The following is a 23615-nucleotide window of genomic DNA, read 5'->3' as shown; positions in this document are numbered from 1 at the left end:
CATGTGATACATTAGCTAGATATTGACTCCAGTATGGAGAGGTCCTTGTTTGCAGGTCCATATGAGGGACACCAGCTGTGGGCACTCTTGAAGCAGGGTAGGAACCTTCCACATTCATTTTCTCATCTGATCCAACTGATGGCCAGATTATGGGAACTGGATGTTTGGATTGTACGTCTCTTTGCCCAGTTAATGTCTGTGGAGTGGTGGCGGAAGGGTGGCAGTCTGAATCTGTCTGATCTGCATCCAGGGGGAGATTTATAGCAGTACAGAATGCAATGGAGACATTGCTCTGGGTTCTGGACAATTCCTTCAGTACGCACAGATTGCGGCCACAATACGACAACTGTGGCCTGCATTTTCGGAGGCCCCTGACGCTACTCACGCGCTAGTCAGTATGATATGTATGGCAGGCTAACATAATTTTGTAACTCATACGCACAGACAGACAGTTCAACTAGTTCAGAGTGGAGGAGAGATGGCAAAACTTATGCGGTGACCCTTGCCCCCTAGAGATTGGTCCCATATTAATGCACTGATCCAATATAACATCATACACATGACTTATCTGTCCCTCAGACGATTGCATGCAATTTGTTCAACATGTGACACTCAATGTCCCAAATGTGCGGCCCTAAGGTTGTAGAGCAGCTCAAAGGTGCTACTGGCTGGGACATTCCATTGACGATTAGTGGATGTCTGTTGGGCCTACTATCCAGGAATCCAAATGAAAGTGCAGCAGACGATTTACCGTGCAGGGACTAACGGTGGGAAAAGGACACATGACAATTCACTGGATGAGTTATAAAGCTCCAACCAGAGAAAAATAAGAAGGGGACTTGAGGGAGTGGGATACTGCAGAAGAGAAACATATGAGAAGAACGAGGAAAGATGATAAATTACCAGATTTGCTGCTTGCTTGGGGCAGTAATGTTGCAGGACTTAATGGACCCAGATTTGAGCTCGCAGCTCTAGGAAGGAAGACAGGAGGACCCAAGAAGAGGAGGTGGGCTAGCTGGAATACATCACTCAAGCAATACCCCAGTCTGACAATAATAGGATGGTTTGAACATTGGCCTTATTTGTGAGAAGGTGGCCTGGCATATGCTGTTCACTAGTTATAGTGGGCACCTTGCATCAGTCCAAACAACCCCTTATTGATGATAGGTTAAAGACAACCTTTATTGAAAGGTATCCTAGAGGTAGCTATGGAGAGCCGCCTTCAGGCTAAGTTTTGAAGGAATGTAAAGCAGCTTGTTTTACCAGTCTATAATCTCTTGAATGGCTAAATGAAAGGCAACCACACCAGGCAACCACACCAGGTATATATATAAAATATATGTATTTATTTCTAAACACACCCTACTAGTCTCTTTATGAGGCTAGAGGTCCAAATATTACAGTAAAATAGCACAAATACACGTCAGGCCCTAGGGGCGGGCCAAACCATATACTAAAATAGTGGTATAAGAACCACGACTTAACTAGACACAAGGCATAGAGCCTGTAGAATTGCTGGGACCCCAAGCAACCACCCAAGGTAGTGACACAGGGGACCCACGAGGGCCGTGTGCAGTGCGAGAACACAGCCGCGAGCTCCCGTTAGCGTCTATGGGGAAAGTCGCAGTTAGATTTTTAAAGTTTAGGGACACTTAGAAATATACTGGGACCAAACCCTTTTGGACTTAGGAAGTTCTAGGGTCAACACCCACGGGAGCACCAGAGTACTTGAGTTACCTCACCCAGGGAAGCCGGGTGCTTAGGTGTCAAATGGTGTAGGGTTGCGTTGTCATTTTCAAAGGGAGCTGGCAAAGAAGTGCTGCTGCCAGGAAGATGCGAAGTATCCGAAGAGATCCAAGCCTGGATTGAAGTCGAGAAGAACCTGAAAGCAGGGGGGACAGAGTTTGGGTCACTAGCCAGTGACCAGGGGCACGATAGGCGAATGCCCACCGATGTCGGGTGATTTCAGGTGAAGAAGGGGAAGCTTGACTCTTCAGCCACGAGGACCAGGAGGCGTCGAGGATGACCAGGAGCTGGAGTCGAGCTGTCCCGCGAAGAATGTCGCGGCTTGCAGTGTCGGTGCCCGCATTGGACATAACAAGCATTGGCAATAGCAACCCACGCAGAAAGAAGAAAGATGCTTCGGTGCAGACCAGCAAGGTCTGAGGGACTCACCACATGGTGGGGAGTCAGGGCACGTCTGGAGCAACCAGGGAAGCCCAAGGAAAATCAGAGTTGCCTTCACAGGGACCCACGAGTCTACGGACCAGGGATCACGAAGGAGGCTTGAGTGGAAATGTAATGTTAGTGAGCTCACGGAATACTCATGGAGTGTAGGCCCACAATCTTCGGTGCAGATGGTGCTCAGGACTTGGGCTACAAGTAACCCAAAGCACGACTTCGAGAGACGTCGGGAAGTCAATGCACTTGCAGATGTGCACGGTGACCAGGAGTTCCGGTTCCACATTAATCACGAGGGCTGCTGGTCTTAGCTTTGCTGGGAACTCGGGTCAGCCTCTAAGAAGTCTGGAAATCCACTTCCTGGGCTGCAGATACTTCGGAGTCTGGCGGGAGCTTCAGAGATGCAGACCGGCAATTGATTCGTTGTTGCCTGCCAAGCAGGGGGGTCACTCTTTGACCCCAAGGGAGATTTCTTCAGTCCTCTAGTCGTTAGTAGAGCGTCGAAGTTCCAGGATTGAGTTGCAGAGTTTTGTCCAGGGATATCTAAAGTCCTGTTGCCAGGGGTTCCTAACTTATACCTAAGAAAGGGGTTGGACTAACTCAGGGGACCCACCTATGGGAGGGTTTGGAAAGAGGGGTGGCTACACCCATTTCCTTTGTCCAGTTTCACGCCAGAGCAGGGTCTGGAAGCCCCTGAACCGGTTTGAGCTGGACTATGCACAGGGACACCAAATGTGCCCCCATTGCAGGACTTCAAAGCACTCGGAGAGTGCTCCCACCCAGCCCCAGTACACATCAGCCTGTCTGGGAGATGATTACACCTCCCTGTGACAGGAAACCTATTGTCCAGGCCACCCCTGCCGGAGTTTCAGTCAGCAGCAGGAGGCCAGACCCGTGTCTGTGGCTGCAGCATCCATTTTGTGATGCCAGGGCTCTTTTAAGTTGGTACCGGGTATACCGGTGCTGTCATGTCTCTCTCTCTAGAAGGGTGGGATCATACTCCCACACCAGTTACTGGTGTGGAGGTATGATTCCAAGGTGTTTGACACCAAACATGACATGTTTCCGTTCAGCCAGTCCAAAGTTAGCATTTACCGTTTGGTTATAATGCACTTAAGAGTATATGGTCAGGCTGCCCTACTGACAACCCCGGAGGATAGATTCCGAAGGCTGCAGAGGGGCTCAGCTCATTCCTGGGTACCCTCTCACATATAACCAAGCACCCTGCCTTCAGGATGGATAAGGCCTGCCATAGGGGTGACTGATAGATTTTTATGTGCAGTGATAGGACAGATATAGTGAACCTATATGTCAGTAAGGGGTGCATGCACCACCTTACCCAGGCTGCAGTAGCAGACCTGTGATGTCATTTTGGAGGGCTTTCCACGGTGGCATAATACATGCTTCAGCCCCTGGTAGGCCTCTGGGGTACCTATGCCCTGGGTACATAGTATACCATATACTAGGGACTCACAAGGGTACCCCAGAATCCAATCAGGAGTGTACCTAAAGTACAGGGAATTAATTTAGAGAGGAAGCAGCTAGGCTGGGGTCCTGAATAGCAGGGCCCCAGCCAGACCAAAGTTAAAAAACAGTGTTACAGCAACAAAAAGTGGGGGTAACCATGTGAAGCAGATCCTACTCACCTACATTATTGATATGTAACATAATTGAATTGTGTGTGGAACATAATCTATTTGCTACATGAAAGCTGTTTGGGGCGGGTGGAAGGGGTTATTGTGTTTTTTCCTCATTCTATGATTTAAAAATTGATATCTAAGACAACTGATACAGTACACGATAAAATGCTGAATTGAAAATATCCTATATGTGAATGCTATTATTTAACAAAACTTTAACAAAGGTACATTAAAAAATAAACAGTGGAAGCCTACAGACAATTATCTAAATCAGACAGCATTTCCAGAGAGTCCTTTGGATAAGGTTGCTGTAGACTTTTCTAGGCTAATCAAAATGTTGCATTCGGTTTCTAGGTAAATGCTTGCGTTAATTGATTATCATTAAAAAGTGATATATTTTGCACTGTAAGTGATGCGAACACAGAGAATATTGTAACATTTTTATCTTCTGTGTTTTACATTAAAGGTGCACCGAAAGCGATTGTCACTGACAGTCACACTCAATTTTTATCAGCAGGTATGCAGAAATTTGTGAATAATTTCAACAACAAGCATTTGAGGGTGGCTCACCAAGGTCCTTCTTTGAATGGTAGAGAGAGTTAATCGATTCTTGAAAGAGAGTGTGCAAACTGCATTGCATGTAGCTTGAAGATGAATGAATACTTGACACAGAAAGCGCAGAATTATGACATTACATCTCACAGCATTACAGGGTTGGCACCTTTTGTGTTACTGAGGGGGAGAGTGCCCAAAACAAACTTGCACCCTGAATTTTTGAAAGAGTGTGACTTTGTTTATAAAAATTGCAATTCAAAGGATTTAGTCAAAAGAAATGTACTGAAGAAACAAAGGATGTACAACGCAACTTTTGATAGCCCGAAAAACATTTTAAAAATCCACTGATGCGGAAGATTGTTAACTAACAAAACACCCACTAAAGTCAAGAAAGGATTGTCAAAATTCTCAGAACCTGTGAAGGTTATTAAGGCTAGCAAATCTTACGTTTTACTGATAGACAAAGGTTGGTGTAACAAAACGAATGTGTTTTAAGTGAATGACGTTCAGGCTCAGATCATTTCCAATCACAAACATAGTCCAGATCTAGTAGAATCACAAGGTTTTGATTTCGGTGCAGTTGGTGTTGGTAATAATTCTGTAAACAAAAACATGCAAGAGGATAGAAACAATATATGCAAGAGTGTTGTTTGGAGCCAGTCGGAACAAGACTGCTCTCTTACTAAACATACAGATTTGGATTCATCTTCCATTGAATTTATGCCATTGTCAGTTCAAGAAGAGGTTAATGACTATATAGTGGAAAATACAAATAATAATAAAAGGTGAGAGTTCTCCTTTTTTTCAATTTGTCCTGACTGTTGATCCTAAATAGACCAGAGTTTTTCCAAGAAAGTGTAATGAATTTATAGTTTACTGGACTTTGTTTGGGTTCCTTTTTCTTCTTTTTGAAAGGGGGGGCGTTGTATAATGTGGTAAGTGTTTTTTTTCAATTGTTTTGAATGTAGAATGTATTAGTGGAATGTAAATGGTTATTAAGTCTTGTGTGGTTTTTCTGGTCTCGTGGTTCTGCTTGCGGCAGTTGCGGCGACCAGGGGAACCCACTGGATAGAGTTATGCTGTTTCCCGCTTGTGGGTCCTTTTGTGTGGAAGAAATCTACCAAAGATTCAAATACCGGTTTGGTGTAAATCCATTCACGTTCAACACCACACTACAAGGAGTCATGCAATACCCAGTAATGGACACAATGTTTTATTCCCCAAACAAATCTTGGCATGTCTTTGTAATGTGGCAAAAATGGCTGCCGGTAATTTTAATACCAGACTGCCATTTTTGACCAAATTTCACTGAATGTGCTTCATCTCATCCTTAGCATAAGTCTCATCATTACAGTGAAAAGAAATGTACAATTTAAATCACGAAATTTGATCTCTCAATGACAAAATTAAATAAAACATTTCTCTAGACAAGACAATGGAAGAGAAAAGAAAGTCTAATTGAAGGCTCCACTGTGCTGACATTGTTGGATTTGTTTTCAATGTAATTTGACATTTTGGTTCTTATCTTGCACAGAATGCTGCAGCAGCTGGCACAGGTGTTAGATTCCAAAGATGTCCAGATTCAGCAGTTATCATCCGAGAAAGAAAATCAGCAGGACAAGCGCATCAAGTGTCTGGAGGTCATGGTGCAAGAACTGACTGCCTCACTGCAGCAAAAAGACAATGAATTGAAGGTACGGCACCAACGAATATGCCTATTTGCTTTTTAATTCAACGTTGGGTTACCCGGTGACTCTAGTTTAAATGTCTTATCTTGCATAATTGCAGCTGTTTAGGCCAAATGCAGCCAGAGTTAATATTTAATTTTAAACGCAATTAATCTGATGAATTAAGGAAGGGATTTGGCTTGAACATATACTCACAAATTCATATTTATAAACAAATGTAGCAATATATTATCCAATCGTCATTTCAAGTCCATGATCGTCTTTCTAGTAATACAAGGAAAGACATATGTGATGAGATCCCGGATAGTAGGATGATTGAAGACATGGATTTATCAATGTGATTTCTTTGGCTTAGTTTGTTTATCAGTCACAGCTCCTATCTTCCAAAAACTGACTCTGTTGCTATTTTAAAGATGATTCCTCCAGGCAAAGAATTTACTTTGTATCTTTCTGTAGGATTTCATTCACAGTCAGCTATTCACTGATGTCCTGAGAATTTAGGAACACACTGAATTTAAAAGCTAAATTCACACAACATACTAAATGTGAAAAGCTATGACTATTGGGAGTCCCGCAGTCTACACCCGTGTTTCTGCTTTGCTGGCTCTGCAAAGACCACAAAGTTCTTCTAGTGCCACTGTTTTACCTGTAGTATACAAAAAGTGGTGGATGGAATGCCTCAGTTAATCTCAGCCACTGGCAATTACTCGGGCTACAGCCGAGTTCATCATTATTTTGCACACTATGCCCCGCCAGTTTGGACCAATCCATATACAAATCAGTCTTGACCCGAATCCCAATAAGAATAGTCCTGCCCAAATTGCCAGGCCAGGTCCTCCCTGAACTGGATCAAGCAACCTAAGACTGGTCTCGCCTTTAATAGTGCTCATCAGTTGATTATAACTTGGTTCCAGTTGCACACAATGCATGGGACCCACATCTGTTAAGGGTAAAACTGGTCTTGGGTGGTTTCTGTCCCGGTTCAGGGAGGACCTTGCCTGGAGTTAGCCTGTTCCCACTGGTACAGGGACAAGACTGATTTGTAAAGTGTCACGCTGTGCAAAATATTGATGGGCTGGGATGCAGCCCCAATGAATTACCAAAGGCTGAGATGTATTCCACAATTAAGTCCATCACTTTTTTGTATACTTTGGTATGATACTCTAAGTGGGACGGGTATGTCCAACGTGGGAGCCCTGCACACTGTGCCACTGGAACCCAAGCTATGCCCGCCTAATGGGCCCTAATGAAGGCAAAGCTGGTCTTGAGTTGCTTGTGTGCCAGTTCAAGGAGGAAATGGCCTGGCAGTTCAGGCTGGACTGTTTCCATTGGAGCAGTGTCATGACTGATTTACATATGGCTGGTTCCAAACTGAGGTGGTATGGTATGCAAAATAACGAAGGACTGGGATTTGGGTGGCCCTAATAGTTACCAGTGGTGAGATTAATTCAAGCATTCCACCCATCACATTTTTGTATACTTCTGTGTGACTGCATTACAAATCAGCATTTAAGAGGTTGTCAGCTCATGGGCGTGGCACAGTAGCTGGTGTCTCCTTTGCTGCAGTGGCACTAATCTTGTGAGTTATTCTTTCTAATTCCTGTTCCTCTTAGAGTATAAATATATGCATTGTGAGGTAAGACCAGTGCTTCAAAACACTTTTTGCTCTATATATGCATTGTGAGTTAAGACCAGTGCTTCACAACACTTTTTGCTCTATTTTACTGTCAGGATTGTGACCCCCTTGTCTTTTTGTTTCTGTCATTTACACCCTCTCTTTGCCTTGTTTATTAGAGTTCTAGGAGACCTGTGTCTTAACTTTTAACCTTATTCTTCTTGTTGCTCTTGGCATTTCTAATGTGTGATTGATTGGTTATTTCTGAAAATCTGCACTTAATTATTTTTCCAACATCTTGGAGACTTTCTGAACCACTGGATTTTTCCTCTCCCACCTTTGCTTAGTGTTTCCTTATGACTTATTGGGAATATGTGGCACACAAATTCCTGGCACCAGGTAAGTCCCGGGTGGGTAGAGAGGTCCTCGATCACGAATATAGAAAGGACACTTACTCCCTATTTAATATACTCATAACGAATAAGAATGTACTTTTCACGACTTATTATTATATATCCTCCAGAAGCGTAGAAAAAAACAAAGGGTGGGTGGGGGGGGTGCTTAAGTGTGTAATGGTAATATTCTCAGATAACATTTATAGAGAGGATTTAGTATACAGTCAACCCATTGTAATGGGTGGGAAGGGAAAGAGACCCTTTCCTTTTAATAGCCCTCAATCAATATAGTAGTGACATGCTTCATTGGGCTCACCCCAACTCCTAAAGGTCAGGGTGGGCTCAACCATCTTCCAGGGAGCACATACAGCGTATGGGGCGTACCATTAAAGATAAAATTCCTGACCCACTACTAAAGAATTCTTTATTAGTGGAGTGGGTGGGAAGGTTAAAAATATATATACAAACGGGTATCAGGAACATGTTTCAGCCCTCCTCAGCTGGCCTAAATAAGTCTGGGGCTTTCGTCAGGGTGAGTCGTAAAGATGTTACTTTCCCCAGAGACTCGAGTGCATACCCACTACTTGCCTATTGCACTTCTAAGTGTTAAAATATTGGAACAAGCCTAATACTTGCCACTGGTTTTGGATGAGGAATTACCCCATGAACTCAGGGCTAATGATTCCCAAGGGAGCGCAGGAGGGAGGCCTGTTAGTCACACATTCGTCAAAGGTCCTGCCCTGCTGAAACCTACTCGTTCTCAAGCTCCCCGGCTTGTGCACTTGTGGGAATATGGCCACTAAAAGGCATCTCCCTACTTTTGATCCAAGAAATCCAGAATAAAGGAGTTAATGTTGCATCCTGTACTCAACAATGCTTTCGGTTTGAAATGTTTATAAAGGAACAACGGTCCCTCACAAAAAACATGCACACATAGGAATACAATAGGAATGCAATGACACTAATATATGTTGTCCATGGGGCAGTTTATACATCATTTAATTGTATCTATATCAACAATAGGGCCGGAAGGAAAAACAAACAAAAAAACAGTCAAATTTAGCTTCAAAGGCTCAGACGTTTGTGTGCGACAAATGTAACTAAATAACTGTAGTCATAATTCTTAAGTAGCACTGCCCTTGTGTGCATTATTGTCAACATTACAATATGGTCTGAGTACTAAAGTCGACGACATTTCAATCCTTGGAAGATCATTGGATCATCATCAGGACATAGAAATAACATGCCTGAGAGAGAAGTTACATAGTTGTAACCTAACATGAACTGAAAAGGAAAAGGGGAAAGGAGGGGGGAAGAAATAAATTAATTGCCAGGCAGTAGTACGCAGTAAGGACATCACCTGTCCAGACGGGAGAGAGATGCATTATGTGTCTAGGGCCAGGCATACATGGGTCCAAGGCACTAGAAGATGATGGGCTCCATAGGGTATGATCAAGGGTTAGTGAAACATTATCTGGAAAACAATGCCCAGTAGGGAAACCAATAATTGACGCAAGACCTGAAGTGAATGAGGGTCAGTTAAAATTAGAACTGTGAAGGAGAAAAGAAATATTGGCAAGTAACATGAGGTGCATGTGAAGAGAAGGTTGAAAATTAAAAATGTATTATAATTTTGAAAAGTTGCTGGTGTGCGAATTACCTGCAGCCAACTATATTTGAGTACTCAATAGAGTGTTAAAGAATGACCAATAAAGACAGGGGGATCCTGGATAGTGCCAGTGCGCGGTGTGATTTTTCTAAGGAGAGTACTTGATTAATAAACAAATGGAGGCCATTTGTGCGGGGCATGGGTAAAAGTGATGTACAGAAACTCTTACCCAAGAGAGACTACAGTAATAGTGTGGCCCCAGCTGGGAGAATGCCCGAGGCAGATGAAAAATTGGAGAAATTGCAGCTGCAAAGGGGAGAAATGGGGGAAAATAATAAAACCCGCAGTGCACCTACCTGTGGGAGTCCAAACAGTCTCTGAGGCCGGGAGTCAATTCGAAGTCTGCCAGGGGTATACACCAGGCGTCACGAGGCAGCGGGCGCTCGCTTCCAGGTCAAGCTACATATGTGCTGACACTGCCTGTCTATGTACTTGCTTGGACAAAATAAACTAGACCTCCAAAAGAAACAAGACTGCGGAGGGACCAAAGAAGGTTCACTCCACGGAAGTGAAAATGATGACCATGATGGAAGAGGAGGTATGGCATGAAACTGGGGCCAGTTGGGTCCCCAGAGAGGAGATAGATCCCGAATCCCACTCGATGAAGTGATTCTGAGTTAAGTAATCCCTTGTGGTGGGTCACATGGTGAGATCTGGGCCTGTGATTTAGCAAGGTATATGTGAAATCCTGACACTGCCCCGAAGTGTTGCACCTCCTCCAGGAAGTCCGGAAGTGCCTCACTAGGGTTTTCCAGAGATAAAATAACATCCTCGGCATATAGTACGATGAGATGCTCCTCACCCCCAAAAAACACTCCTGTGATATTCGGGTTAACGCTAACCCTCTGGGCAAACAGCTCCATATAGAGCGCGAATAGCAAGGAGGACAAGGGGCATCCCTACCACATGCTGTTAGTACTTTTAGCGTGTTGGTGGTCACCTGGGGTGCTGAACTGGCGCTGTCCTCTTCTCTCCCTAAAAAAATCAGGTTTAGTGTACTTGTGGAGGTGCTAGGGCCTTCGCCTGGATCTGAATTATTGAAAGAATCACTAGATGTATCCAAAAAAGTGGCAATAGTGTTTTGTCTATTGTATCTGCTCCGTGGGCATCCAAAGTGTGGGTTTGTGTTTGTCCTGTTTGAATAAAAAATGTCAGTTAGGTATGGATATGTCTTGTCTATCTTGGCTTTATTAGTTTTCTTGTCCCGTTCTATTCTGTTAAATTCAGAGACCATTTTTTCGGTTTTGTCCAAGAGGCTTTTGACGTCTCTTATCAAGCTGGACTATTTGATTTGCTTCTCAAGATCTAGGATCTATTCTACAGTTTCTGGGAATGATCGATGGCGGTGCCGATACCTAGCATCATCCAGTGCCGTGAGCATGTTGTCCCTAAATAGCTGCGGCTGTGTAGGTTACCTACCCTCAGTCTGACAAAAATCTTTTTTAATTTTGATGTTCTTTACTACCAACAAGTCAAGAGCAGTTCCATGGGAGATCTTTTTGCCCCCAACTTTGCAATATTGTTTATGGACGACCTTGAAAATGACATCATTCTTTCCAGTACTAACCCTTTCCATAGAAATATTCTTATATGGAAGCACTACATAGATGATACCGTCTTGATCTGGCAGGGCCTTTCAGAAACCTTCGCGGAGTTCCTAACCTGGCTAAATTAACATGATAGAGGCCTTAAATTCACACTTGAATAGAGTAGAATGGTGATCTCCTTTTTGGACTTCATGATGAGGACAGCTGGTGGCAAACTTTACATATTGTTATACCAAAAACCCACAAGAGCAATACCCTACTCTATTACTCGAGCCATCATCCTAGGCCCCTCCAGGACTCCCTACCCTACTCCCAATTACTACGCATTAGAAGAAACTGTCTGTTTAAACAAGACTTCTTCCAAGAAGCAAGGACCCTGCTAGCAAACTGATTGCAAGAGGGTACCCATGCAAAATGGTCAGAAGGTCTATGAAAAGGAAATGGTACTGCCCCTGAGAGGTACTATTAACCCCCAGGGAGAAGAAGAACAACAAAAGATTGGTTTGCGTGGCCACATTCTACCCGGTCTCCAACCAAGTGAAGAAAAGTATCCTGAAACACTGGGCTGTATTAAATGCATGCGAACTCACCCTAGAACGCCCTATCTTGCATTTTGCAAAATTAAGAGCACCAGGGACCAACCACCTAGTCAGAGCTAGCATACCACCCACCAGATCAGATTGTACACTCACTGATTTATAGGGACTTGCACTCGTGTTGGGTCATTACAAATGTGGAAATTGAAGTGTAATTTCACTGTGGAATAAAAACATTTGTGTGTGAAAATGTCAGATTAATTTTACAGCAGTTTTCGAATCGTAACACACAGAATGTAATTTATGCAATCACATGCCCCTGCAACCAAGTGTATATTGGACAAACTACACAGAAGAGTCGGATGTGCATTTGCCAACATAGAAGCCGGCTGCGGTGCAAAGTAATGGTTGATCATTTCACAGAATTGGGACGTAATGAAAATGATGTACGTTGACAGGTCATTGCTGTGGTCAAACCACCCCCTAGAGGCACAGACATTTCAACTATACTGAACAAAGAAGAACTTAAAGGGATTTTGCATTCCAACAGCCTCCACACTGGCCTCAACCCAATGGAAGACTGGACTTCTTTACTGATACACATGGCACCTATAGTCATCTGACAATTTTTCAGCTATGGTGCCATGTTCACATTTCTCTGCACCAAACGCGCAGCCTACAATGACAGTGTATGTGTGTGTTAAGGTACAGGACCTTTAAGGGTGGCACAATTTGTGCTGCAGCCCTTAGAGGCCTTCCCTGGTCATAGTGCCCTTGGTACCCATGGTACCTTTTTACAAGGGACTTACTTGTGGCCAGAGAGGTGCCAATTGGGGGTAAAAGGGTACAGTTTTGGGCAAGAAAACAGGCCCTGGGAACCTGATTGGCAGGGACCCAGGGCACATAGAGTAAAAGTGCATCAGAAATCTGGCAAAAAGTGGGGGGGCGGGTTACTGAAACAGAAACCAACTTTCCACTAGTAGCTCAGAATGAGCTCTTATAATGTTGTATGGTGCTGTGCATGCAACAAGTATGGAGGGTCTCACTATTGTATGATGGTTCTGCAACCAGAGCTCGTGTGTACCAAAAAACAATTTTATTGAGGGTAACTGAAAACCAGGGAATACAGTGTCTGTCATAATACACCACTTACACATTACCACCTTACCAGTTTAGTTAATTTCAGTGTTAGTGCCTGTCCCTTGCTTGTTTGATGGTAACAGGTAATGCACATGAATATTTCTCTTTGCATCAATAAAAAATAGTATTTCATTCAACAATTTCTGCCCATAATGAAATATTACAAGTTCACTATCCTATATATTAAGCAGGTATGTAATATGAAGCAAAACCTTTCCTGACCTACGCTGGCTTATTTCCTTTCTAGGACCGAGGAAAAATCTAGGTAGGCCATGATTTAATGTCATTTTAAATGTATACTTTTCCCAAACTAGTTTGCACTTTTCTTATGTTTAGACCACCCTTTAACAAGTATGCACAAGGCAACTCCCAAGGGTATTCAATTGGATTTTCTTCTAGTGTATAATCTCACCTTTCATCTGCCACTTACAATGCCTGAACCCAGAGAGGAGTTTTGCTCCAGGTTTTGCTTACAATGTGAAGACAACTACTACCTTTTTTTGGCACCAGGACAGAGTGAAAGTATACTACAAAATTTTGATCATCCCGCGAACTTCTGTGGTTTACTTATTTGAATAGCAGTCAAGAAAGCATCAATTGACGTTTGGGATGTCATGTTTCAATACATTCATTTATCCATGTGGATTTCAAAGAAGCAAGCCATAAATAAAATAAAGTGGGGGGATAACACACCTGAATATTAACAAATTCTCTGTAAATATACCTTAATCTTAGGTCAACCCTACCTGATAGTGAAGCAGTCTGGTTGCAAAGACATTGCAAATACATTGTATGGGCTCTCCAAGAATATACAGGGGCTTGGAGCCTGCCCATTGCATACCATTGGTTGGCTTCCTGTCAACTCCCATTTGTCTGCTTCTTATATGTGTCCCAGTTTATCAATCTTGTGTTTGTCCCTCCTGTCGATAACAGATGATTTACCATCTCTTTTGGTTGACTGGCTTCTATGCTTTCACTGCCCGCTTTTCAAGAACTTTTATATTTTGTGTAAAACACTCAATGAGAGCATGCGTTTTCCAGTAGTCTCCGTCATGTACTTCTCTTCCCCTGCAATCCATATTGCTCTCCGTTACCTATGTGATGCTGTCTGTCCCCCTCAATGTTGTGCTTGCCTTTGTGTACATTACCCTGTAGCTTTCTCACATGTGTGCTTCTCCCCCCTCCTGATCGACATTGCGCTATCACCTGTTGTTCTTCTCCCCACCCCCTTCGTGTTGCTTTCCCTACTCACACCAGAGGAACATCAAGAAAATTAAAATACCCCTCACTTGGACCATACATTTAATCAAACAGAGCACATGAAGCGAACCGACCCTCCTTAGAAGAGTTCTCCTCATCTTTTTATCCTTACCTTCATATATTAATCCAGTCTTTCTCCCTTCTATTTGTTCATTTCAACTATTCATCCATCCATCTGCCCATTCCTTCAACTTTCCATCAACCCAACAATGTTTTCTTCCATTCTCAATTATAGGCATTCATCCTTTACTCTGTTATATATATCCACCCGTTCACAAATATAACCATGAACATATTCATGAATCAATCAAGCCATCTTTTCACCCAGCCTGTCACTCTTCTTTCCTCCCATATTCCCATTGTTCCATCCAGCTCTTCAACTATTGATCTTTTGGCTTTTCCATCTTTTCACCTTCTCTTCTGCTCACCCTTCATTCCATTTATACTTGTCTTCCCTCCTTTCACTCTTCCCTTTATAGCCTTCACATTCTCTTTCTTTTTTCTTGCATGTTTTCGTCCTTTCACCTTTCGCTTCTGTTGTTTCCCCTTTGTATCTATCTATCTTTATTCTGTCATGCATAGTTTTTCCTTTCTTACTTTTCTCCCTGAAAATTACTTTGGCATTATTAATATTCGTTTGTTCCCTTTACTATACATATTCACCCACAGTAGCCACCCCTGTGGCAGTGATATTTAGGAGCATTTTGCCTCCAGACAGAAAAGCCCATAAATAGCTAATTATTGTTTAAGTGGGGCATCACCAGGCCATTAGTCCAAGAGGCAGCCCTCGCTTAAGCTGCTAAACTGCGGGTTCACTACGCCAGTGACTCATTCCCTCCTGCTCTCTCCCATCTGTTGTTTCTTCTTCTCCACCCGCACTCCGATCGTAAATAGAAAATAAAATGACATTTTGTAGGCAAGCCCATGCATGGAAGACCACCACACCAAAGAGCTTTTTTTTAACTTTGTTTTCTTTAGCATGCTGCACACCATCAGGGATGATGTACAGCATGGCTACAAAAAGAGTAGGTTCCAAAGAAGAGATGTATTGGCTTTGCCAGTGCTTATTGGTGTAGAGAACATCCTTTACCATAGTGTCTCAGTACCCAGTGGAGCTTAGGGGACCCTAAAAACAGAACTGGAATGACACATTTACAGTACTTTTTTCTCTGGGTGTGATATTCCATTTGAGAATCACGTGGCACCTCTTCTGAAAGAAACATTGCTGTCTACAAGGGTCATTTGTGGCACTGTAGTTGGTCTCTCCCTACAACTACGTGTGGTATTATGATCCCAAACACTCTGGGCTCATTTATAGCTGCTAAGGTTTTAGTTCTACGTCTGTGGACTGGCCACATGACTCAACGCTTTTAGAGTTACATTTGTAACTCTGAGGGTTAAGTCATTAAATAGAATACTTGCTAAGCACATACTGAGTGTACATTAAGTAAAATCAATATTTCAATATATAAAGCACTAACTTTGCACCTGAGAAAATCAAGTTTTTTTCATGTGCTAGACAGTAATTTCTCTCTGTAGAACTGCATAACATACATTTTCAGATGCTCTGCAGTTTTCAGGCGACTCTCCTGAGCCTGGGGCAAACTATGATCAACAGCAACCTAGATATAGCAAGGTTAGGAGTGTAAACGTATATTATATGAAACAAATGGTTTCATGCATCGTATTATACTGTAGTTGCATTTACACAGCTCTTCATACCCCTGATGAGGCACTAAAGCATATAAGTGGTTGAGTAGCATGATACCCCTTTAGGGTGTGCTTGGTTTTAAGAGTACAGGCAATGCAGAGTAGTTTATCTGCAAAGTGTTTTGTTGTGTATGAGGGAAAGATAGTGGTCTTTTCTTATCTCAAGTTGACATACACAGTCCTGTATTTGGGTGAAGAGGCATGAGAGATAGAGCTCCTGCATCTTATATTAATTTACTGCTGACTCGGACTCTTCATGCCTGTGACTCCAGGTCTCTATACACCCACTTGTGAGCGAGAGGGAAGAAGTTCATAGTATGCATTTACACATGTAGCTTACACTGTGAACTACAATACCTGTGGGCAATGGTTAACGGGCATTGGTTAGCAAGCACTGGGAAGTCGAAGGAGTCAGTCATATGTGCTTGCAACTCACGGTTTCATGTAGGGGTGGGTACCTAGGGATTTTCTGAAACATAGGATGAAGGTAAGAGATATTATGTGGCCTGACAGATTTGAAGCCTGGCCTGCAAAGGCTTCTGGCCTTTATCTTGATGGGAAGTAGGAGGATGATTCAGATTGAAGGTTTGCATGAAGTATGGTGAAATATATTTTGCTGTTCAAAAGGGGTGGTGTTATCCCTGTGAGGCATTTGTAAGTTAGAAACTTGAAGTTGACTGTAGCTCCCATTGGTTGGGTCAGCACTTCCATAAGGAACGTTAAGGCAGCATCAGAGCATTTTTTATGTGCAAAACACTTAGGAGCATATTATCAAGACAAGCGATAAAATTAAAAATGCCGCTAAAGCGGCGATAATGGGCTTGATAATATGCTCTATGGAATTCCAATTGAAGCCTATGTTAGATCTGAAGGGCATCTAACCAGAACTTGAATTGGAATTCCATAGAGCATATTATCAAGCCCATTATCGCCGTTTTAGCGGCAGTTTTCTGCCGCTAAAGCGGCGATAATTTTATCAGCTGTCTTGATAATATGCCCCATAGCACTTTTTGATCATAAGGGTATCTCAACCAGTATCTTTACCAAATTTGCACACTTGGAAAATACCAAATCTATTGCTACCGATGTTTGGTCCATTTATATTTTCTATGTAAACCGGTTCCTTTCATCTGAAGATGGTGGAGAGTCGGGTGGACAAGGAATAGTCCTGTTAACATTTATTGATAATGAGAGTTTGTTTGTGGGGAAACTGTACACCCTGAACAATAACTCATCATGTAATGAAAGCGGTCAGTAATTGGATTTTGCTAAGTATGGGTGATTTTACAGTATGTAAAAAGCACTTGGACTGGTAAAGTCTTTAATATAGTGAGAGGGAGATTGTGCAACACTAAAACCCCATGTTGGTAATTTTGAAGAGGTCATTGGATACTTCTGTCTATTACTAATGTGACCGGGTTAAACTGAAAAGAAGTAAACATGATTGCCACAAGATTTTTTAATGGTCAAAGCAATGTGGTACTTTCATGACAATTATGGCACGTTTTCTTCTGGTAGCTGGTGGAAACTTTGGCACCCTCTTCTGATGGCACCCTAGATGCTTGCCTAATTTTCCCTAGCTTTAGAACCGGCCTTGAACATCAGTGAGAAAAAAGATAAGCACGCCTTTACTCTAGAATTTAGATTTAGAGGAAAAGTAATCAAAATGGAGGTAAACAACGTTTACCACGAAACTTTTCCACACAGAGAATTACAACGCGGTCGTTGTAACTCCGCATACCATTACTCCGCAAGTCGGAACAACGACTTGCGGAAGGGGGAGAAGGTGTTGGATTTAAAATCCAACACCTTCCCTACTGTCCACACAGACTGGAATAGTAAATTATACTATCCCAACGTCCAGCACCCCCCCTCCGCAAGTCGTTGTTACGACTTGCGAGGTAATGGTATGTGGAATTACAACGCGGTCGTTGGAACGACTGCGTTGTAATTCCCTGTGGGGAAAAAGACTGCGTGATAACGAGGTATATTCCAAAATGGATCCTATCTCTATATTCACATCCCAGTGGCAGGGCAAAATCAGCAATTCCTCCATTTGAGGTTATTTATACATTGCAATGATGCCTACCAAACCCCATTTTGGATTAAAGTCAGGAAGAGCCTTGAACTCAGGTCGATAAGTCTTGAGCATGTGCCATACCTGAAGATATCTATAGATATGAGACTTGTGAAGCTCACACTCCTCCTTCAGCATTTTGAAAGACTTCATATGGTCCCGAACACAGACACCTCTAAGCCTGGATATGCCTACTTGATCATGCATCCAGAACCCCTCAAGCTGGGCTGTCTGCACCAGCTTAGTCACTCACAACAGCTGAGTTTTTGGGTTAGTCTACACTCTCATCCCAACCAGCAAAGAGCTCTGCTGCAAAACTCCATTACAACCTGGTCATTGAAGGAAATGCCCTAGGAAGAGCAGCTCTATAGATAAGATCCAGTATTTCCACACTCCCTCCAAAATCCACTTGAGAGGAAATGCTGTGTTCTCCATGACCCCCAAGATGCAGTTCATTCACAATAACAAAGTGGGCAGCCCAATAATATAGATGTTGGATATTCCAAGCACTGCCTTGTATAGTGGCCATGTGCATCTGATGAATGCATTTCTCAGCTATTTGTCTGCCTGTAGGAAACCATGTGCGCAGGCTCCCATCAGCACAAAGATTGCCTGGATGACAGAATATCGCTGAAATAAATATTGTAGTATACAAATAGCACATGAAATGATTATCTTAATATCGCGATCCTATACTTTAAAAAACAAAACAATGATATAGAGTCCAAAAATATTGCCATCAAGATATTTAAAAGACCTAAATATCAAACACAAAATTATAGAAACCTGAAATATCTCCACCACAATAAAAGACATTAAACAGAACAAAAATATTGATAACTAAATTCTCAACAACAAAAATATAGTTATTATAACAATAAAAAGTAACCACATAAACTAGATTATGTACATACATTTATCACAAAATTATTACATTCAATTTGATTCAATAAACTATTACAAATTAAATTATCATTAAATAAAACACAATATATATGTAATATAAATATTTCAGCTGAAAATTACACAAAATCAACACATTGCTAACTATATAATAAAACAATAATACAACACAGCCAAACAAATACTAATAAGTGTTCACAAAATAAGGTAAAATAATTCAAACAGCAAAAAAGCAAGCAATAACATTAAAGTTTAAATCGATTAAACAAGATTTAAAAAATTCAAACAAATGTTCGAAGAACTGTTTCCCAAAAAAACATGCACTCCAAGAAGCCAAAACAATGCCAAATTGATGATACGCCAAAAAAGGACAACTCCCTACAAAAACAAATCATGAAACTAAGTTCAATAAAAAAATTAATTAAATAAGCAAAAATTTTTAAAAAGCTTAATTTGACAAAGCTACCTAATATATCTATTTTTTTCATGTTCCCTAAATACAGATCAATAAAACGAAATGTAAAATAAAACTCCGCGCTGAAAATAACATTGGAAAAATATTCCAAAGTCAGACACCACAATGACAAACAAAAGTAGGTGAAATAGCATTGCATATTAATACTTAACTAACAACTTTTCTTTTAAAAGTAAAATCAAAAAGCCCTAAAAACAGTCAAAGCATCAGGCATTGGTACTAGAATTTGCACATCATTTGCATGCACACTCATCTGGGTGCGCTCTAAACATTACGCCACTATACGCCTCACACACCCTATATGCCACTGCACATCTGTTCGCCTTGTACATCTGTTCCGTGTATCCTGTGTTCTTAATCACGTGAGCCCATGAGCCCTGAATTGAGAACCCCACATGGGTAGAAGGAGAAAAGGGGAAGGGGGCAGGGAAAGGTAGGGTTGTGACCAGGGTTTGAGGGCAGATCTAAACCTGTCTACTACCTAACCTACTGCCTAATCCACTGAAGAGAAAGAGAGGTACCCGGTAATAACAGACAACAGATAAGAGAGTTGTCGACATATCATTCAATCTGAAACGTTAAAAGGAGACCTTCCATGTTCCCTCATCAAACTCTCACCAAAATCTATCTAAAAACTGAGCAAGGAAACAGCCACTAGGGATATTAATCAAAAGACACACAATTGATGGACGGAATGCAGAACATCTCAAAACATTCACCCCCAGTCAAGAGATCTGGGTTAAATCCATCATTATTTTGCTCACCATGACACCCCAGTTTAGACCTGTCCATATGCCAGACGTGGGTTCCGTGCTCTCCATGCCACTGGAATCAAGCTATCCTGGCTGAAGAGGGGTGAAACCCAGAAACCGGTCCTAGGATGCTTGTTTCCAGTCCAGGGAGGACCTTGCTTGGCAGTTCGGGCTGGATTGTTCCCATGAGGCACAGGGTCAAGACTGATTTGCATATGGCTGGTTCAAACTGGAATGGCATGGTGACCAAAAAAACGATGGATTTAGGCCCAGATCTCTGTACTGGGGTGAATGTATGACATTGTTCTGCATTCTGTCCATCAACTGTTGTTTTTGCATTTCTCACCCCACTAGGGATATTAATGTCTGACAATGTTGAGGTAAAAAGCTGCAGGATTTCACAGTTAATTAAAATCCGAAAGATGGATTGCCATCCAAGTGGCGGTCCATTGGAATCTGCAGACGGAGCTAGATAAGCCTGTCTTTATGCTGCTTGAGGGTAGCGATAGGTCATAAACAAGAGAGGGAAGAACGAAACCCACCCCAATAAAAACAGGACAACATCAGAGTATCCAGTGACAGCGGAAAATGGTGTGTCACTGAAACTGAATTAAAAACAGAAACTAAAACTGAATCATTAGCAGAACCTCAAGTTCTGGCCCTACAAATTGACAAGCTCTTTCTAACTGAACTGCCTGGGTCACCAATACGAATGTTCAGTTTCATTGATAGCACACATGGCAGATAGCTGATAATGGATTGTGCAGAAACAGTACCAAAACTGGATTTTGCAAATACTGTAAATAATCCATCGTAGGGGTGAATCAAAGCAGAATCACACAGAAAACAAACCACTTTCAACATAGATAGCTGCAAACTAAAAACTCAACACCAGCCCTTTTTTCCAGCCACCGAAAAGATATTTTCTTTAAATAAGAAATACAAAAGAAGACTCCATCTCAAAGTCCTCACCAATAAATGGACATCAAACATCATCATTTCAAAACAGCGTATGGAGCAGAGTTATGGCAGCTAGTCTTGAAATGAAAGACAGACTCAGTGAGAAAAATAAGAGTAACTTTACAAAATTACGGAAGAAACAATCTCCAATTTCCGAAATACATCTAAAAGGCGATGACACAAATAACCTTTTCAGGGGTGGTTGCCGAGTATGTCCTGTATCCAAGACATGATGGAGACAAGTCATTGCACGTTAACATACTACCAAGCCAAACACCACGATCCTGACCCAAGCACTTCAAATCTACATATAGGCCTGCTACAGGGCAAACAACCAGGAGACAGCAAGGAATATAAACAAACAAACAAACATTGCAGATCATAAAATAAAACCCATTTCGGATAGAACCACGCAAATGGTCGTATCACTTGCAGTTTGCAGAAACAAAGCAAAATGCCAATCAGGATCAGAACATTCAATCAATGGGGAAATACTTTGTCAAGCCCTGAAGATCAACAATGCCCATAAAGACAATTGCATGGAACTGGCACAAATCATAACCAAATTATACATGGAACTGTCGGAAAAAAGACACACAAATCACACAGCAAGAAATGGTTCCTTAAATGGTCAACCCACAGAGACACCAAGGATAAAATACTACTTCCATAAGAACAAATTTAGTCAAACAGGCAATAAGACTATTGCCTGCAATGATAAAGCTCCTCCTATTTCAAGACACGAGGAACCAAAATTAAGATCTCAAAGTTACAAAGATGGGTAAAAGAGAAAAGTAATTTCACAATCTGTTCCTTATTACTGACTACTAAGAAAGAAGGGAGAGAATGATCTGAAGATTGTACACATTATGCGAACAGCGTTTACTGGAATTATAGCTGCATTCTTAGTTGGCTCAGGACCCACAAATCTAATAGACTACATGCGCAAGATCATGCCTCTAGCAAAGCTAGAAATAAGATAAAAAATAGTACAGCAGAAACCTCTTCTGTATGAGCAACAACGACAGTGGTGGATAATATCTTTAAGCCCAATGAGGAGTCAAGGAAAATTCAGACCCAGGCCTGCAAGGGATTAGTAAAAAAAATTTAAAAAAAAAAACACTATTCTCTCTTTAACAAAAACTCAGGGAAAAATGTGAGGATCACCACCCCTGTTGATGAAAGTGAGGTAAAAATAGACCCTTCAGGAAAACAGACTCAGGACTCCTCAGAGAGTTCAAACACCGTTGCACAAGGCCAAAAAGAAAAAGAAGAGGCCTGGCTAGTTAAAAAGTTTCTGGGGAAAAGGCTGTGAAATATCTCGTCCGTCGAAGAGAGTAAATCAACAACACACCTTATAGTCCCACTGAATCAAGGCACCTCTGTCCGAACAGAGATATTAGGTAGATCAAAACATCAGCAAAAGGATGAGGCTTGGCCTGATGTGCCCGATAAAAACGCACAGGAAACCAATGATCCAGTCATTGCCTATACAAAGGAATAGACACGATATGACCATCACCCAAGCAGAACACTGCCATGGAACAGAGTCAATAGATCAGTTCCGGTTGAACACACCCCCAGAAAACGGTTATATAACTCTTGAAACAGGCGACAAAGCTACAACCCACATCCGTAATGAAGGAAGTATTCAAACAATCTTTACACCTGAATACCAGTCCAGGGGAAATCACAATAGTTTGAACCACGGGAATATCCCAAAACTCTTAACAACAATTTCATTGATTGAAAAAATGAAAACAGAAGACATTGAATCAATTGAATTTTTATTCAACAAAGAGGGTAAGAAACAAGAATCTACACCGGTGAGCTGGAATTCCGGCCAACTAGCTGGACAAATCCTTCCGGTGACCTGGAATTCCGGCCAACTAGCTGGACAAATCCTTCAGAATAACAAGTTTTTCTTAAACTGGGGAATAAAAATCAGTAGGCCTCCATGAATTCTTTATCCAAGTCTGTTCGACTCACCAGAGAAGTTTGATTGTCCATGAAACATAGATTATAATAGCCAAGTATATTCAATTCCTAAAAATCCTATTGGTAAAACAGCTATCTCATCACCAGTATATATACCAAGCTGCAAGCACAGAAGAGTCCCCAACTTAACCTAGGCTGGTTGACAGCAGCGTTGCACATTGGATCTCGGGCCTGACAGGAAAAAATACAGAGCACTCAGCAAAAATTATTCGTTCACCCAAAGAAAACTATAAAGCTATGTTCAAGGAACACAAATGATTTATAAACTAAGATTCAAAATGCTTCTTTTACCACCATCATCAGACCTTTTCAAATTGTTTTACTTCAAGAAACATAGGCAAATCAACCAGAATACAAGTAAATTTATAGACATGGGCCTCCTTTTAGCTAAAAGGGAGGTGACGAGACTCTGGAAGTCAAAAGCGGGCCCCACACACGAGAGGTGGGCCAAGGAACTACAGAAATGGGCGGCGAGTGAAAGCACGCTTAGATACCAACTAGCGACTCGCAGGGC

The 23615-nt window shown here is 41.9% G+C and overlaps 1 protein-coding gene across 1 annotated transcript in view; it reads left to right on the top strand.

The window, feature by feature from the left end:
- PDE4DIP (phosphodiesterase 4D interacting protein) overlaps nt 1-23615 on the top strand; it is a 1321554-nt gene that overhangs the window by 197056 nt on the left and 1100883 nt on the right. Inside the window, exon 5 of the mRNA XM_085654822.1 lies at nt 5911-6070. Coding sequence (XP_085510948.1) covers nt 5911-6070 — 160 coding nt within the window. The remainder of the gene's footprint in view (nt 1-5910; nt 6071-23615) is intronic.

Source organism: Triturus cristatus, chromosome 4_1, assembly GCF_964204655.1.
Source record: "Triturus cristatus chromosome 4_1, aTriCri1.1, whole genome shotgun sequence".
NCBI lineage: Eukaryota > Metazoa > Chordata > Amphibia > Caudata > Salamandridae > Triturus > Triturus cristatus.
Note: the sequence above shows the minus strand (reverse complement) of the source record. Positions and strands in the feature narration are given on the sequence as shown.